Below are 17,725 nucleotides of genomic sequence, written 5' to 3' on the forward strand. Positions count from 1 at the left end.
TTTTGTTGTTGGGTTTTTTTGTTGTTGGGGTTGTTGTTTTTTCTTTTTTTTTTCCTTGTGGGTGCTGTATCAAATATAAATGGAAAATTGGGCTGCTGCTTTGTTTGTCTGGGAATGGCAAACCTGTCTTTCGAGCACTGGAGAAGTAAAACTGCCTAAAGGTAAAGGACCGTACAGAGGAGCGCATGATGCTGGAGCTGTTGCCTGCCTTGCTCCCGACTGTGCTGACGGCGGCATCGGCACAGATGGGCACGGGGCTGTGACGCTCTTGTTTCCTCGTGGAACAACGTGCCCGTGGTGTCAGCCGTGGGGATGTCGGGGACCAAAAATGAAGGTGAGCCTGGGAACCGGTGACGCTGGAAACGCGTGGCTCGACCCAGAGGGGCTGCGGAGGGGAGAGCACTGGGGCTTGTAAGCTGGGAGGGGCTGGGGGGACTGGATGGTGCTGGGGCAGAGAAGGAGGTTTGAGCGTTGAATTTGGGGACCCGGAGTCTTTGGGAAGAGGGTCTGCGCGCCGAGGGACGGCGCCTGGTGGAGGAATTGCTGTCGGTGGAGAGAAGGGAGCTGGGTGCTGCCTGCCCGCCGGCTGGGCTGCAATTCCTAGAAAGCGTTTTCACTCCGACAGCGGCCGGTCCGGTCTTGCTGATGGCGCTGCGTTTCATCTCTCACGTCCCTGCGTCGTGGGGGGCTGAGCAGGGCGTCCCCTCTGTCACTTCCTCCCTGGGAGCCCCTGAAATGCCAGCTCTGATCTGACACCGGCTTTTCTTTTTTTATTTAGTCGGGAAAGCTTGCTCACCTGCCGAGCTGCAACTGGAGATGCTTACAGCCTGTATCAAGCCCAAAACAAAACACGTTCTGTAGCTCTTGTTTCCCCCTGCGGGATTTTGCCACCATTTGAGAATTTTCTTTCCATTATTATTATTATTGTATTTTTAAAGTAAAGTTCCTTAGGGAAGAGAGAGAAGGGAGAGCCTGTTTCCTGGGATGTGCCAGATCTCCAGGAGCGTTTTGCTGGAGGGAGGCGAGTCTGGATGGTCTGGTTTGTGCTGTGTCGGTGAGGATGTGCCGACGTGCCCGTTGCCTCCCGTCCTTCAGGTGTGACTCAAGCACACCCACGTTGGCTGCTGCAGCTGAACGGCATCGCTCGCTGTGCATCCCTGTAGTGTGGTCCTGTTCCTGTCAGGTTTCTTCTGAAAAGTGGCTAAAATTCAGAGGTGTGGGGGGAAAAAAAATCTGTTCTTGCTTAGTTTATAATCCCAGATGGCTGACAGGGAGATGCTCCACAGCCAGTCCTTGCTCGTGAGTCAAACTGGAGATATCTAATCTCTGCTGGTGGTTCGGGTTGCGGTGGCACGGAGCGGGGCCGGTACCGACGTTCGTGGCTGGCTGACCTTCAGACTCGCTGAACAGCTCGTGGTTGGAAGAATTCCTGCTCTTGGGATGAAGCTGAGTGCTATCGCCTGGCTTGCCCAGTTCAGCCGTCGAGGTGCCCTGGAAATTCCCAGGGCTCCCAGGAACGCTGCAGTTTCTCCCCTCCCCTCCCCCATCCTCGCAGCTGAGTGCTAACGCTGAAGGGCCCCATTCAATAAAGAATCTGAAGCCTAATTTAGTTTTTATTGAAGCTGGCTGAAAGTGCATGCTCCTTACCAAGCCTGGAAAGCCTCCTTTTGAAAGGATTAAATAGTTGTGGTACCTGTTTCTGATAACAGCGCTTTTGATTTGTTTCTAGTCCCGAAGCCACTCACGGTAAGGGGGAGGGCGTGTGGAAATCCTGCAGATCCCAGCTCCTTGCGTCTCCTCGCACCGGGGTTTCATTCATGGTTTGCTGGGTCCTCCCTCCCTGCAGCACGGGGATGTGCGGAAGGGTGCTGCCGCAGTCCCGCTGGCTGGGGACCGTTGAGTCCTGGAGGCTGCTGTCTTGTTTCCTCGGTGTTTTGTCGGCCCTGAGCTCCGTTCCCTACCCGGTACCTTCCTCTTCTGCGTCCTGAGACGGCATTTCCTTAACTTCCCCATGGACAAACCGCTGGTCCTGCAGCTCCGTGCTGGCGGGCGACGGCAAAGCTGGAAGGTGACAGGGATGCTGTGATGCTCGGGGGCGCGGTACCACTCTTGGGATGGAGCAAGAGGCAGGGAGAGGGGCACCCACAAACCCGCTTCGGCGATGGGATTGGTAGGTCCCTGGGCTTCCCGTGGGGAAGGGGAGATGGAAGGAGACCTGTCTTGCGGGAGGCCGAGCAAAAGGGTTGTTGTCCTTCCGTACCGCTGCTGTACCTGCTTCGTGGTCTTGGTGGTGGTGGACCCTGGCTGCTGCCCACACACCGGTCCTGCCAGTGCTTCCGTCGCTGTTTTTTTTTCATGCTCCGACTGGATTCGGAGCGTGGCCATCATGCTGCTTGTCGCCTGCGTGTCTGCCTGCAGACCGGGCTCCCCAGCTGCCTTCTGCTCACGGCTCTGCAGGGGCAGCACAGCTCCAAACCAGCACTTACCGGCCCCTGATTTCTCCCCTTTTCCCCTTTAGCAGCTCAGAGGGACAGCGGCGGCCGTGGGTCTTTAAAGGAAAGGCCCTTTAAAGGGTCTTTAAAGGAAACGCATGACTCCGCTCCCATTTCGGGGGGCTGCTTTCGCTTGCCCAAACGGCTGCCGGTGAAGGGGTATGGCTCGATGGGAGCCTCGTCAGAGCCCAGCGACTCTCCCTTTGGGTACGTTGCTTTTTTTCTGGATGTCGCACCTTGAGGTGCAGTTGGACCTTTCCTGGTTTTTCAGTGGGCAGATGATCACGATGCTCGATGGTTTTCCACACACGGGTACCTGTCCCCACCCTCCTGGAGGCCAGAGGAAGACCACTGTGCCCTCAGGAAGCCTGAACCTCCTTTGTGTGCTCTACTATCGTTTTGTTTTTCTGCTTGCCAACGATCTTACAGCTGTATTTGTCTTGGTGTCAGAACACACGATGGGAAATACCCATGTGCGTGAAGCGGCACAAGGGCTTTGGGTACCAAGACATATCTCCCCTGCTCTCAGCCCGTGTTATTTGGATTTGTTTTGGTTTTTTTTAAGCCATACATTTAGTTCATGGATCGATGTGGAGTTGGTTTCGTAGGGATGAAGCTGCCTCCCAGCAGGGAAGAACCTGCAGGATGACTTGACTGTGCCGTGGGGATCTAGGGATGCTTTTTTGACGTGTCCTCAAGCCAATGGTGAAGCGACGGCCAGTTAGAAAGTGCTCCCTCCCTGTGCATCAGCCTTTGTCTGCCAGGTATCTGGGCTTCTCCCTCCTCCTCCTCGCTTGCTTTTATCTCCCCGGAGCACGAAGTGGAGGAAGCAGCCGTGGAGGCCCTTTCATGGCTGAGTTAATTGGAGCTCGGCGCTTTCCCAGCAGCCGGATCCAGACCGCGGTGCTGGGTGCGGTGAGGCTTCTCGCTATCCCATGGTGTCTTAAATAACCCACCGCCACTCACGGCTTCAATTTAACCTGGGGTCACTTCTTAGGGCTGGGGGTGGAGAGCAGCATTTCATGTGTCTTCCTCGGCTTGCCCGTGCTTGCCTTTCTATATTTGGTTGCAGAAGACGTGCATTTTCCTGCCGAGAGACGAGGCTGTCAAGTAGAAAAGAAGTTCAAGGAGAAAGAAGTCGGAGGTGCTTGCCCTGGACATGGCAGCCTCTTTGAGATCGCGCCGTGCTAGGGGCTTGGTCGGATTTTTTTTATTTTTTCTATTTTTGTTAATTTTTTTTTGGCCGATTTGTATTTGTTTTCTTGCTGCCTGCGCCCCGTTTTTTTTAAGAGCGAGGTTTCTTTAGCACGGTTCGTACCTTTGGGACCGCGCTGATGCTGTAGTTGAACTTGTGTGACAGCTGTACGTTGGAAGGTGTGTAATTATAGGGAATTTATAACTGAGCCAGAACAACGTTTTCCTGGCAGGAGTTTGGCTCGGCGAAGCGTTATCCCGTGAGCGACTTCAGAGCCAAGTGTAGGAAGCTCCACCTGAAGCCAGTGTGGAGGAGCTGAGGTGCCGGCGATCCGGCCGCCGTGGCCTCACCTCGCAGCTCGCAGTGTGCAGACCTCACGGACGAGCCCCTGCGAGCCGCTGGTGCGGAGCGAACCGCGGTCCCCGCGGCCGTGACAAACCCCGGGTTAATTCTCTCTTATCCCCAACTGTTTGTCATCGTCACCAGCCCCGCTCTGCCTGTCAGTAGGTAAAGACCTCACCGAGCTGGTCTGTCTTTGTTTTCTGTTTTCAGGTGGAGCTCCCTTGGCTACTTTTTTTTTTTTTTTCAGGGGCGGTGGGGGGTGTTGTAGCTAGTTTCTTATCAGCCTGGGAGCGGAGGGATGGGGTTGGGATGGGCTCTGCGGCTCCTTCCTCTTTTTACTGCATCTGTTTGCCGCAGGGCATTTCTGCACCTGGAGGAGAGGCAGGGGAAGATGGAGAGTGAGTGGGGGTGGGAGTGGTCCTGTGCCTTCATCCTTTGAGTGAGAAGGTGCCTCGCATTCCTCACCGACTCGGAGGGCAGCTTCACCCGTGAGCATGGAAAGAGGGAAAACTGCATGGTAGGGGGATTTTCTGGATTTGGGGAGCTTGCTACCCAACTCGGCGTGCCGTGGTGTTTGTGCTGAGGGCGGGGGGGCTCAAACCGCGCTTCGGGTCCCCTCGAGATCCAGAAGTCCGCGGCACGAAGCCTTACGAAGGCTGAGGCTGGGCACACTTAGCCGGGGAAGGAGCTGAGCCGCCCTCCTCCTATCCCTGGGGGACTTGAGCGTTTTCCACCTCCCCTTGCTAGTAAATCTCGCCGAGTCGCAGCCGGTGGGCTTTCAGTGCCCAACAGGGGGTTGTGCCCCCCCGTTCTCAAGGGTTTGGGGGTGCTCTCAGCCTTCAGGTGCGTGTGGTTCCTTCTGCTTGGGAAACTCCCTGCCTGGCCGGTTTGGGATCGGGGCTACAAGTGCGAGCACCGCTGCCGGCAGGTCACCGCATGCCGGTGCGTGGGAGGTCGGTGCTCCCCGAGGGGGGGGAGTGGGTCTCGGAGGTCCCTGCCGGCCCTGGGGGAGTTAAGCCGGGTCTGCCACAGCCGTTTTCTGTTTGCCGTGATACTGATTGTGTCCTTCTGTCCACCTCTGTCCCGCAGGATGGACAGAATGACGGAAGATGCTCTGCGCCTGAACCTCTTGAAACGGAGCTTGGACCAAGCGGATGATCGGGATGATGTCCTGGCAAAGCGATTGAAAATGGAAGGACATGAGGCGATGGAGCGCCTGAAGATGCTGGCACTGCTGAAGAGGAAAGACCTCTCGGGCATTGAGGTGCCCCACGAGCTCCCGGTGAAACAGGATGGGGTGAAAGTCTACGAAGAAAAGCTGAATGGGAGCCTGAGGCCCCATGGGGATGGCAGGACTGCAGGGAGGCCGGGGAAGGAAAACATTAATGATGAGCCGGTGGATATGAGCGCGAGGAGAAGGTAGGTGCCGAACGACTGGAGTCTGTAGCTTGCCTGTAGTTAAGCCCGTGCTCTGCCAGTATGTGAGAGCCCAAGTCAGAAATTAAAGTGACATTTTGCGCTCCTGGAGGATGGGGGGAGGGGGGGTCGTCTTCCTGGTGTCTGCGAGGTCCCTTTGGCTGAACACGGAGGAGTGGAGCCTGCCCTCCCAGCAGAGTGTCTCTGGAAGGCGTTCAGCGCTCTTCTTGCATTGGTTTTGCTTCTGCTGCCCTTCTGATTCCTCCCCCAAACCAGATGGGTTTGGTTTCTTCATCCATCCGTTCAGTATTACAAGCGGCTGGCAGCGCAGAGCCTGCCGGCGTGCGCGGAGGAGCAGGGCGTCCCCTCCGGCCAGGACCTGTTGTTGGCACCTACCAGAGAGGCAGGAGAAGCTTTTTATTTAGCTGGAGGTCAGTCCTGATGCAGGTGGTACGGACAGTCGCTCAAACCTGACCCTGGCCAGGCTACTCACGCCTCTACGGCGAAGTAGTAACTGGTTTTTCTCGCTGAGCCCCAGGCTGCTGGTGAGAAGCGGTTCCCTGAGCCGGTGAGTTGGGTCTGTTTTCCAGGAGAAGCTCCAGTGTTCCTCACGCTCTCCGCCTGGGCCGTGCACGCACACCTGATTTTTTTATCATCGGTGAATTCGGGCAGCTCAATTTCCGCAGCCAACACCTGCAGGCAGGTTCTGCGTGAAGGGGGCTGGAGCGAGAGGGTCGCACGTGAGAGCCTGTCCCGCAGGCTGCACAGCACCGCTGCGTCCCACCTCTGCCCTTACTTCGGCTTTCTTGGGACCGAGAAGGAAACAAACGTTAACAGTATTGATTTGTGGCTTGATTGGGATGCTGAGCCAGCGCAGGCTTGGACAGACGGGCCGAGGAGCAGGACAGGGGTGTCCTGTTTGAAGTAGGTGCGAGGTGCCGAGACCTTCTTGTGATGTTTTTTGGTGGATGGAAAGCCAGACATGAGCTGGCGGCGTGTGCCGGCAGCCCGGGAAGCCAACCACCTCCTGGGCGGCATCGATGGCGTACGTGGCGGGGGTTGTGCCCCTCTGCCCTGGTGAGGCCACATCCATCTGGGGGGTCCTGGGGATGGGCAGGGACCCAGGCGAGGGCTGGAGCCCCTCTGCTGTGCGGCCAGGCTGGGGTGGGGGGCTCAGCCCGGAGGGGAGGGGGCTCCGGGGGGACCTTATCCCGGCGTGGGGGACGAGGGGGACGGTTTGAACTGAAAAGGGGAGATTCAGGCTGGGGGCGAAGAAGGAATTTGTTGCGCCGAGGGTGGTGGGACCCCGGCAGGGGCTGCCCGGAGAGGTGGTGGGTGCCCCGTCCCTGGGGACACTCCAGTTCAAGCGGGACGGGGCTCTGAGCACCCGCTGTAGCGGGAGGTGTCCCAGCCCAGGGCATGGGGGGCACTGGGGGGTCTTTAGGGTCCTTCCCCACCCAAACCACCCGGTGATTCTGTATTTTCGTGGTGCTTCAGATGGGTGACTGCACCTCGCTCAGGAGCCAGGCAGCCACCGTGGAGGCGTGTTTGGAGGAGGCGGTGGTGGCTCCTACGCAGAGTTTTGGCAACAGGAGGTGGCCTGGAGGTAGCCACCGGTGTCCCGGCTGGTTGACTCCATCTTTGCCCGTCACCAGACGGGAAGTTTGGCTCCTTCAGCAGGGAGGTCCGAGGGCAGGGATCCCTCTCCGTGATGGGTTGTGCGCTGCCAGCATCCTCTGGTCTCACTCTCCCTGTTCCTCGAGGAACTGGGGCTGTGATTCAGCAAAACTGGGATTTAGTCTTTGTTGGTGCGTTGCACCGGGGTTTTGTGGTGGTGGTGGTGGCTTTTGGAGAGCGAGGGGGTTCTGCCTGCCCTTTGGGGGGCTCCTGTCCCAGCAGAGGCTGGCGAGCAGGTGATGGACGGGGGGGGTTGAAGGCTGGGGATGTCGGCACCTCTGGCTCCTTCTGGATGCCATCAGTATAACAAATATTAGAAAGATTAACGCCATCAGTCTTCAGTAATTCTCATCCGTCGCACCCTGCTTTCCAGAGCATCGCAAGTGCGAGCAGACCTGGAGTGCTGGAGGTGGGGAGGGGGATCCCACCTGGATTATTCTTTCCTGACAATAGATGTGGCTTAAACCTGCCCAGACACCTCTGCCCGCCAGCTGAAGACCTGCGTGCGGTGAGGCAGGGGTGGTGTTAGAGGGTCCCACGGGGTTTTATCTGCGCTCAGAGCAGTGTTCGGGTACGAGCAGCACCCTTTGTACCTGCCCAGGGTTTACTCATGTCCTGCTCAGAGCGCCTCGTCTGGGTGTTGCGCCCCTGAAAAGTGCAGCTCTGCCGAGAAGCCCTGTGGGTGCAACGCTGCGGGTAACACTCTTATACATTATACTCCATGATCATGGCTCTGGGTAAATGAATGCACAGGTCGTCTTCGCCAGGCGGTGCGGAGGGCTGCGTGCTCGCGTGAGGTGCGGGGAATCCAGCTGGGTACCAGCGTCGGGTGCGGACACCAGCATCGCAAACGGTGATTGAAAAGAAACAAGCCCTAAAAAGAGGTAGAAAAAATTCTGCTATGGGTGTTGAAATCAGCGCAAAAACCCATCTCTTCACAAGAGAAATAAGGCTGGGGGGGGTTGAATTTTCCGAACCCGATCAGAGGTCGCTAAGCTGGAGTCTGCTTGGGAACGTGCTCCGTGTCTTCTCACCTCTGCCTGCCTCCTGCCTCGTCGGCGTAGCTTTCCTTCCAGTAGTTTTGTTGCAATTACGCTCTTCCCTTGACAAAAGTAAATAAAACAACCCTGACATACTCGGCAATTCTTTGCAGATGGCCCTTGTTTTCCCCTGTCTGGTTTTGATGCCGGCTTTGCTTTTTTCCCGTCGACGGAATGTAAATGAAACAGCCCTGACTTATCTGGATGCTTGTGCGAAAGAATCATCATCAGCCGTAACGATGGCCCGCATTTAGGAAAATCCTGACCCCAAATCCGATGCTTTGTTACTCTGGGTGTGCCCGAGATGTGGCCGAGGATGCGAGAGGAGCAGGAAAACCTGCTGTGCTCAATGCACCGTTGCCTTCAGTCCCTCTGCTCCCAGACTTTGGGATGCTGTTGCTCAAAACAAGCGCCTCCAGGGGCTTTGCACCAAAGGAAGGGACTTGGGTTTTGTGCCTGCGGGGTCCTGGTGGGGGAAGGGACCCTCTGCCGAAGCTGTTTTTATTTTTAAGGTGTGATCTGTGCGTCGCGGAGAGCCTCCAGTCCAAACGCTTGGTCGTGGCGGTGTTTGTTGACATTGGAAAGGCCGTTTGGGGAATGGCGGCTGCGAGCTGAGCCGGGACACACGCTTTGTTGTGAGGATGGTTCCGTGTCCTCACTGATAGTTTGGAGATAGGCACCTTGGGTGGCTGGCAGCAGAAGCCAGATAAAAATGCGGCGGGAGGGCACCGGGCCGCTCAAAAGCTGTTGAAGACTCATCCAAAAGCAGCTCTTGTTCCTGGCTAGCTAAATATCAACCTCCTTGGATGCAGGTTGGTTTGCCTGATGCGCTCGGGCTGGCTTTATCCCGAGAGGATGCTCTGGATGTTCTCTGCTGAGCACACCGCTGGGACAGACCACAAACAGCCCCAGCTGGAAGCCCTCCTGCCACCGGTGACCTGGGGAACGTCCTCCTCCGCTTGGGAGCGGGAGCAGCAGCTGGAAAACCCCTGGTTTGGATCCTGCACGTGGCGTCTGCGGGGTGCCGAAGGGAGATCTGCAAGAACAGGGTATCTGTTGATGGGCAGATGCTGTGTTCGCACGCTCAAGGCATCGTTTGATGGCCCACAAAGAGGTTATTGAGGGCTCTCGTCACCCCCAAATACCGGCAGAGCTGCATCCCGGTGCTTTTGGGGGCAGCCAAGAGCTTTCACGGCTTTGATTTCTTCGTTGGTTTTTTGGGGGATGGGTTGGAGCCGCACTGCTGGGGGCATTTCTCCAGCTGAATGCCAACTCCCTGAGCCACGGGGGTTTGCGGTGGATGTGCGACGGCTGGAGAAGGGGGCGGCTACACGGCACCAGCGTTTTGAAATGCCCACGAAAGCGGCTCTAACATTTGGGAGACGAAGCTGCCGAAGGCAAAACCTGCTGGGAGACATCGTCCTGCTCTGAGCATCCTCTCCGACCCCAGCCCCCTTGGAGCAGCCAAGCCTGGGAGCTGGGATTTGGCTTCCAGGGTGTTCAAAGCTACAAGTTTCGGATAAGATAATCTGTGGATCTCCTCGCAGCAAAGACCTTCCAGTGAGTCCGAGAGCGATAAGCCTGTCTGCCTCCGTGGCAGCGTGCCCGGCACCTTTATAACCACACTGCTCGTGCTGCTTCGCATTGGACTATTTAGCATTTTTCCAAGGCTCTCCAAGCACCAGTACATTAAATTGGTGATAGCAAAGGGCTTTTATTAGTGTCTCCTTACTCTGAATGATGCCACTGTGAGCAGTGCGGTGCTTGGATACTGCTGGATTATAACATTGATTTTACTTTATTTTTTTAAATATATTTCCCCCCCCCAGCCCCAGTGATGCGCCGTTGTTGTTTTCGTTTACCAGTTTCTAGATCGCGGATCCGTTGGATCTTTGGACTCTACGCAGGGTATTTATTCAGATTTTCCTTTACGGAGTGACCTTTTAAAATAGGTTTGTATGGAGATAGGCTTAGAGTATTTACATTTGTGTTAGCTGGGGGAGTCAGCCCCTTCCCAGCTCCAGCAGGGTGATCTTCCTGGGTAAGCAGGAGCAATCTCAGATCCCGGTACCTATCCCGGTGCCCTCTGCTCTCGGCACCTGGCTACGGGTTAGTTACGCTACGGCTCGTTATGAACGCCCACCTGCTCCTCTCGCAGATGGGCTTTGCATCGCGTGTTTGCTTACCCTGCGCTTAAAACAACCCACCTTTCACCCCGGGGAAGACGACGGTTTGGAACGAATCTCTCCCCTCCCGTGAGCCGAGGATGCTTCCGTGCTAAAGCCGGCAGTCGGCTGGTGCTCATCGGCTCCGGTTCGCATCTGTGGGGAAGGGGGAGGGGTTTGTCCCACTCCCACCTTTGCTGCTGATGCCTTGGTGTTGTGGCTCAGTATTTTTTATTTTTTTTTTTTTTTTTTTTTTCCCTCTCCATTTTACTATTTGATTTTTTTCCCTCCCTTCTCTTACGCAGCGACCAGGACAGGGGCCGATTAACCCCTTCACCAGATATAATCGTCCTCTCTGATAATGAGGCATCCAGTCCCCGTTCCAGCTCTCGCATGGAGGAAAGGCTTAAGGCAGCAAATCTTGAAATGTTTAAGGTAAGAGCTTTCTGTGCTGTCCCGAGCCGCTCCGCCGCCGGGCGTGGGGTGGTGGGGTGTCTGCTTTGCTGAAGAATTTGGGAGTTAAGGGGGTTTCTGAGCAATGTGGGAACTTCTGGGCATAACGAGCCGGTTCTCGCATCCTTGGTTATCTGTGGTACAAACTCTCGCTTGTATGAAATCTGCCGCCTGCTCTCTTGCCACCAAGGCACCGGCAGCAGGTTTCGGCGGTTGGGAGTTCTGATTTTCCACCTCTTTTTGTAGGGTAAAAGCATAGAGGAGCGACAGCAGCTGATCAAGCAGCTCCGGGACGAGCTACGGCTGGAGGAGGCCAGGCTTGTGCTGCTGAAGAAACTGAGGCAAAGTCAGCTGCAAAAGGAGAACGTGGTGCAGAAGGTGAAGCTCTGAGCGGCGAGGTGGGGGCGAGGTGGGATAAGGGGAAGGCGCTTGGCCTCCGAGCAGCCTGCTAGCGGGCAAACACCAAGAATTTCTCTGCTCTCGGACCTTCCTTTACTCCACATTTGCCCCCCTGTGTGATATTCTTTACCAAAGCGTGGCTGTAGCAAACCCGCATCCCGTCCCACCTAGCGTGCTGCCCTCAGGGCCGGCTGAGAAGATAAATCTCTGCGGCTCTGAAGTATTAGTACTTGATGTAACGTCAGCGAGGCTTGGTCTGCGTCGCTCCTGTGCATGGATTTCCTTTCCACACGCTGTGTGCTGACGCCACTTCTCATTTTCTCTCCATCTAGACTCCGGTTGTCCAGAATGCGGCGTCTATTGTCCAGCCATCTCCTGCTCATGTGGGACAGCAGGGACTGTCCAAACTTCCCTCCAGGCCTGGAGCTCAGGGGGTTGAGCCTCAGAACTTAAGGACATTACAGGTGAGCCTTCCTGATGCCCGTTCGCTGTGCAAAAGACTTAATTGTGCTTGGGGCTCACATGACGCTGCATGTTGGTCTCTGCCCAGGATGCTTTTTCCAAGAGGCAGGTAGGTGCTGGCGGTTCTCAGCACCATGAGTAGGACAGCCTGGTGTCCCGCAGGCAGGCTGGGACATTCTCCCTGCAGGCAAACTCATCTCCAGAGCCGATGGGCAGAGGCTGAGCCATCCCTGTGATCCCAGCTCTCGGCTCCTTGCGTGGCGTGTGCTGGGAGGTCGGGATGCTCTGCCGCTTCACAAGTGGCAGATATTTCCAGCAGCGAGCTCTGGAGGTTTGTCCAGCTGATGATTCGGGTTGTGTGAGGTGGAAGGAGCTGAATTGAGATGTGGTGGCCCTGGAGAAAGCTCTCTGCTGCTTGGTAATGCAAGTTCTGGGGCTGCAGGGAGAAAACTGCTCGTATGCCTGTGCCCGCAGGGATGGCCGGTCAGCGGAGCCGCTTTTGGAAATGATGCGGAACGGTCAGAAGGGGAAGAGGGCAACGAAAAATGCAAACAAAGCAGGGAAATGAAATGTTTACCTTCTTCGGGAAAGTGCCGTAGGCAGGGCCAGGGTGCTGTCTGCCACAGCTACCTTTCTGCCCGTGTGCTGGGAGGATGCTAATTCTGGATGACACGGTTGTTTAATGTTGCACGGGGAAACGAGGAGCCAGCGGTGTGAGCTCACTGGAAGGAGGGCGCTCGGTCTGCGTGCACCTGCGGAGCGGGGTGCTGATGCTGACAGGCGATGGGGATTTCTCCCTGCTCTGCTGCAGGGCTTGGGGTCCCCTGCCACTTCGGGGCACGCTCTTCCCCCTCCCCAAGTGTCCCTCTTCCCCCTCCCCAAGTGTCCCTCTTCCCCCTCCCCAAGTGTCCCTCTTCCCCCTCCCCAAGTGTCCCTCTTCCCCCTCCCCAAGTGTCCCTCTTCCCCCTCCCCAAGTGTCCCTCTTCCCCCTCCCCAAGTGTCCCTCTTCCCCCTCCCCAAGTGTCCCTCTTCCCCCTCCCCAAGTGTCCCTCTTCCCCCTCCCCAAGTGTCCCTCTTCCCCCTCCCCAAGTGTCCCTCTTCCCTGAGCTCTGTGGCATCAGGAAATGGACTTGGTCCTTTCCGCGGGAGGCTGTCGGTTACATTTTTTCGGTGATATATCGGAATATACAAAGTCCCGGTGATGGGGTGGCGAACCCAGCTGCTGGGGAGATGCTGTACGGGACGAGGGTGGAGGTGATCCTCCAGTGACTCTGCCTGCTTTTGCCAAAAGACTTTTCATTTCAGTCTTGCTGATCATTTACTCCCTCCATTAACCATCTCTTTTGTTTGTGGCATTTGTTTTCTTTGCTATGGCAACGATTCGGGGTCAAGTCTATTGTGGCTTCGCAGTGGGATTGGGCTGGTAAAGGAAATGGGCTTTAGGAGAAGAGGAAACGCATTGTTTGCACGGTCTTTGTGAAGCTTTTCTTATGTGTGACAGCGAAGAACCTCGTCTAGAACAAGTTGGAATAAAGAAAAGAAAGGGGGGAGGGAGAAAAAAGTGGTTGGATGGGAGGTGTTTAGTGTTTTGAGATCATCTCTGATGAAAAAAATGGAGCTTTTCTACCTGCCACCCCCCTGATCTGGCGGTGCTGAGCCGCGAGGAGCTTGAGGTGAGCGGAGCCTGGCTCAGGTCTTCCCAATTCTGCTCGCATCGATCTGTGTGCCCGGTGCTGAGGCCTGCCGCACGCCTCCGCGTTCCTGCACCAGGGCAAACACCCATCTCCCTCTTCCTCAGGACTCAGAACTCGGGCACTGCTGTGAATTCTGGTTTTAAAAGCTCTGTGCAGCTGGCCAGCAGCCGCCTCCTTAATTTTTTTTCCTAAATCCCCTCTTTTCCCTTCGCATTCTTCCCTCTCGATCAGATTGACGGCGCTGTTTTTAATGCAAAGGCAGGCGACCTATGTGTGTCTTGACAATTATCTTCCAGAACATCCCAGCCTAGATCCTGAAGGTCCTACCTTCTTCCCAGTGAGCTGGGTGGCTGCTGGGAAGCCGTTGCTTCGTGAGATTATTGCCCCTTGTCCTGACTCAGGTGCAGTTCCAGCCTCTCTACAGAAAATAGGTTGACTTGAGACATCCTCCCTCCAGGCCGAATAGCCGTGATTATTTAAAATAAAGGACAATTAGAGGAAAACTTCAGTTCTTTGAGTGCTGTCTCGCATTAGAAGTTCACCGGAATTACAGAGGAGTGGAAATGCTCTGCTGTTGCAGAGCCTGATCAGGGAACTCCAAATTCTGTTTTGCCTCGAGTCCTTTTTTTTTATTTTTTTATTTTATTTATTTCTTGTTCCCTCTCTCGACAGGGTCACAGTGTCATTAGGTCTGCCACAAACACGACTCTGCCCCATATGCTTATGTCACAGCGTGTGATCGCTCCGAACCCTGCCCAGCTCCAAGGGCAGCGGGTTCCTCCTAAACCTGGCCTCATCCGCACTACAACTCCGAGCATGAATCCAGCCATCAACTACCAACCGGTAGGTTACTGGTTTTTCCCTGGGTTTTGGGCACAGCTGCCTGGTGGGATGAGCGAGGAGGGGAAATAGGAGGAAATTCCGAGTCGGAGGAGGCGCTCAGAGCTCAGTGTGAATACGTCGGAGCGAAGCCTGCAGGTGGAAATCTACCCCAAGCATGGACCAAGACGCCTGTCCTTGACCCGCGTGGAAGGATGAAGTGATAAATAATTGTAAAACTTCCTATTGGGAGCTGCTGGCTCCCACAGGGCTGGTTCATCCCAGCTGGAACAGCGACGCGAGGGGACCGGTTCGGGAGCAGCGCTGATTTCTCTTCCCGCAGCCCTCGCTCACGTGTGCGTTTCTTCCGCTTCTCTCCGCCGGCGCAGCGCAGCGAGCTCCCTGCGGTCAGCAAGCTGTGGATGCTTAAACCTGTTTGTTTCGCTTTTGGAAGAATGGCAAGGCTTCCATGAAGACTGGGAATGGAGAGGGAGGGGGAAAAAGAACGACACTTTCCAGTTCTAGCCGTGGTAAAACAATCCGACCTTCCCGGCGAACAGCCTTGGTCCCTGGGCTGCATCTCCCACGCGTGGGACAGTCTCCGTTCCTCACCTGGGCGGAGATGCTCTGTGCGTGTGCGGGCCCAAATTAACAACCCCTCCTCGTTCCTTTGGGGGTTTGTGTCCAGTTCTTAAGCCGTTCAATCTGCCCTAACAATGGGATGGGATGGGATGATGTGCCAATTGTAAACATGACGAGGCAACAGTCTGAAAGCCTTGCAGCCGAACAACTGTCAGACAGAGCTAATTACATGTTCCATCAAAAAAACCCACCCCAACTGCTCTTACAGGAAGAGTTGTAAGTTTTTTGGTGTTAATTCATCAACTATTTAAAATGGCATGAGTTGGCTCTGCTAATAATTTTCCTGGATCTCCATTAGAGCACCGGCTTTGGGATTAGCGTGGTCCTCTGCCTTTTTTCCCCAACCAGCGAAGCATTAGCAGTCCTAAAACAGAAAACTGGGGCAAACTGATGGATCTTCTGTTGGCTATTTGCGATCGACGCGACCGTGGCCCCCGAGCTTTGGCAGCCGACCCCGTTTGAGTCGCTGAGGGGGTCGGTGACTGTTTGGGGTCTTCCCTTTTGCACTCATGGATGTGTTTGTACCCTGGGAAACAGGTAGATGGGGTTAAGGGCTGGCAGCAGCCCTGCCAGGGCTTAAATAGTTTGCAGGCTGATGGCTTTTTGTCACAAAAGACCACGCAAGCCGCATCCTCAGGTCAGCAGAAGTCTTTGTGCTTTGCTGCCGTCACGTGCCAGAGGGACTGCGCATCCAACGGAACGGAGGATGCAGGAGAAAGCTGCTGGAAATGGAAGAGGAGGGAATTGGCACATGCGGAGCACCTGTGTGGGAGGGGACGGCCACCATCTGGTAGCGGGGATGCTGCCTGGGCGCCTGCCAGAGCAGCGAAGCAAGAGGTGGAGGAGCGGAACGCGACAGCGAGCGATGGTGCCTGCGTGTGAATCACGGCGCTCGGTGCTGCCTACGCTCGCTGGTGCCGACGCCGGGTCCCCAGGCCGGGCCCTGCCCCCACCTTCCCTCTCCCGCAGAAGCCCCCGCGCTGCTCCAGGTGCCGAGACCCCTCTTGCGGATTCCAGCGCGCGGGAGGCTCCTCGGCACCAGCGCTGCGTTATTGCAAGGACCGCGATGAGCTCCCCGCTCCCGCATCCCAGCACGACTCCCACGGTCCTTGCGGGAGCGTTTGCCCTCGGAGGGTTGTGCGAAGGCGCTCTGGCTCGTCGTCCGGGTGACTTCAGCTGTGGCTGGGGGGCTGTGTTAATTTTCTGTATTAATCCTCGTCTCCTCTTCCCCTCCAGCAATCAAGTTCTTCTGTTCCTTGCCAGCGTACGTCGTCTTCAGCCATCTATATGAACCTTGCCTCCCACATCCAGCCTGGCACTGTCAACAGGGTGTCGTCGCCGCTCCCCAGCCCCAGTGCTCTGAACGACGCCGCCAACTCCCAGGCAGCTGCCAAGCTTGCCCTCCGCAAGCAGCTGGAAAAGACGCTGCTGGAGATCCCCCCCCCCAAGCCGCCCGCTCCCCTGCTGCATTTCTTGCCCAGCGCAGCCAACAGCGAGTTCATCTACATGGTGGGGCTGGAGGAGGTGGTGCAGAGCGTTATTGACAGCCAAGGTGAGCGCGGCGGGCTGCAGCCTTCCTCCATCGCCGTGCTGACCGTGCTCCCGCCTGCCATTTCCGATTTTTATTTTTATTTTTTGCCAAACGCCAAAATGTGTGGCTTGCGAGGCTGGGGGAGCGCGGCAGCTGGTCGTAACGCAGCCCAGGGCTCTGCTTCTTCCTGCGGCGGCTGCCGGGGGTGCAGAGCCGGGTCCCCCCTGGCGCTGGCCTGCCCCGTGGACACAGAGCCGGTCTGGTGGGGCTAGTAGCCTCCACATGCCGAGCCCGCAGCTGGCCCTGGGGCTCGTCAGTTGGTGGCCACCTGGAGGAGGGGTCTCCCCGGCTCTTCCCTGGATGAATGTTGGGGAGCTGAGATGCAAAATCCTCGGGGCTGTGACTGCCCGGGGTCCCGTCCTGGTGTGGTTGTGGAGGTTTTAGCTCCCACCTCACCGTTCCCTACGGGCTGTCAGCTCCCAGGTGGATGGGATGGGGATGGGGATGAGATGAGGATGAGGATGGGGATGAAGATGGGGTGGGATCTGATGGGATGGGATGATGGGATGGAGCCTGTGGTACGCCTCTGGCTTGCCTGTCTCGCCCCTCAGTTTTTTATAGTCCTGTAGAGCTGGTCCCAGCACTGCCAGGTCGTTCTGTCCCTGGGGCAGGAATGCTGTGTCTCTCCCAGGATGCTGGGATCTTGCCCAGAGTGGGCTTGACGTTGGTGCAACACTGTCCTGAAAATCCATTTATTTACCGGGACCTGCGTGATGGTGCGCGCGGGGGCCTGTTGTTGTCGTGCCCGGGATGGCGGAGGTGGTGTGGGAGTGGGGGGGCCTGTCCTGTTTTCCCCGCTAATTCCCGTCGGCGGCGGTGCCTTCGCAGGGAAAAGCTGCGTGTCCCTCCTGCGTGTGGAGCCCTTTGTCTGTGCCCAGTGCCGCACCGACTTCACCCCGCACTGGAAGCAGGAGAAAAACGGGAAGATCCTGTGCGAGCAGTGCATGACGTCCAACCAGAAGAAAGCACTGAAGGCAGAGCACACCAACCGGCTGAAGAACGCCTTCGTGAAAGCTTTGCAGCAGGAGCAGGCAAGTACACAACCCCTCTTGCTTTGCTCCGGGGCTCCCCGCTCCCCTTCCCGTGGCACGGCGGGGTTCCCCCATATGTCAGCTCCAGGAATTTGGTTTCTCTGTGGGGCTGGTGAGGGTTCCCAGCTCGGTGCCCGGAACTTCTAAGAGCACAAAGCTGGTGCTGAGGATCCAGGGTGCGATGTTTTCCCCCTGGATTCGTAACTGGAGGGCTGGCTGGGGACAGCTGCCTTCCCTCCCTGGCTTTGCCGCTGACTTTCCTGGAACTGTGCGGGGAAGGCGCTTCACCACTTGCTGCCTTATTTGT

The 17,725-nt window shown here is 56.5% G+C and overlaps 1 protein-coding gene across 3 annotated transcripts in view; it reads left to right on the plus strand.

Moving 5' to 3' along the window:
- Nucleotides 1-17,725, plus strand: part of GATAD2B (GATA zinc finger domain containing 2B) — a 42,349-nt gene that overhangs the window by 20,830 nt on the left and 3,794 nt on the right. For 2 of the 3 annotated variants that reach the window (XM_037370787.1, XM_037370788.1), the window contains exons 2-8: nucleotides 5,119-5,448; nucleotides 10,633-10,762; nucleotides 11,027-11,158; nucleotides 11,512-11,643; nucleotides 14,008-14,178; nucleotides 16,033-16,348; nucleotides 17,216-17,418. In XM_037370787.1, coding sequence (XP_037226684.1) covers nucleotides 5,120-5,448; nucleotides 10,633-10,762; nucleotides 11,027-11,158; nucleotides 11,512-11,643; nucleotides 14,008-14,178; nucleotides 16,033-16,348; nucleotides 17,216-17,418 — 1,413 coding nt within the window. In that variant the 5' untranslated portion in view covers nucleotide 5,119. Of the gene's footprint in view, nucleotides 1-4,408; nucleotides 4,547-5,118; nucleotides 5,449-10,632; nucleotides 10,763-11,026; nucleotides 11,159-11,511; nucleotides 11,644-14,007; nucleotides 14,179-16,032; nucleotides 16,349-17,215; nucleotides 17,419-17,725 lie in introns of those variants that run through there. The other variant, XM_037370786.1, reaches the window with a different exon arrangement.

This window comes from Falco rusticolus, chromosome 19, assembly GCF_015220075.1.
Source record: "Falco rusticolus isolate bFalRus1 chromosome 19, bFalRus1.pri, whole genome shotgun sequence".
Classification (NCBI taxonomy): domain Eukaryota; kingdom Metazoa; phylum Chordata; class Aves; order Falconiformes; family Falconidae; genus Falco; species Falco rusticolus.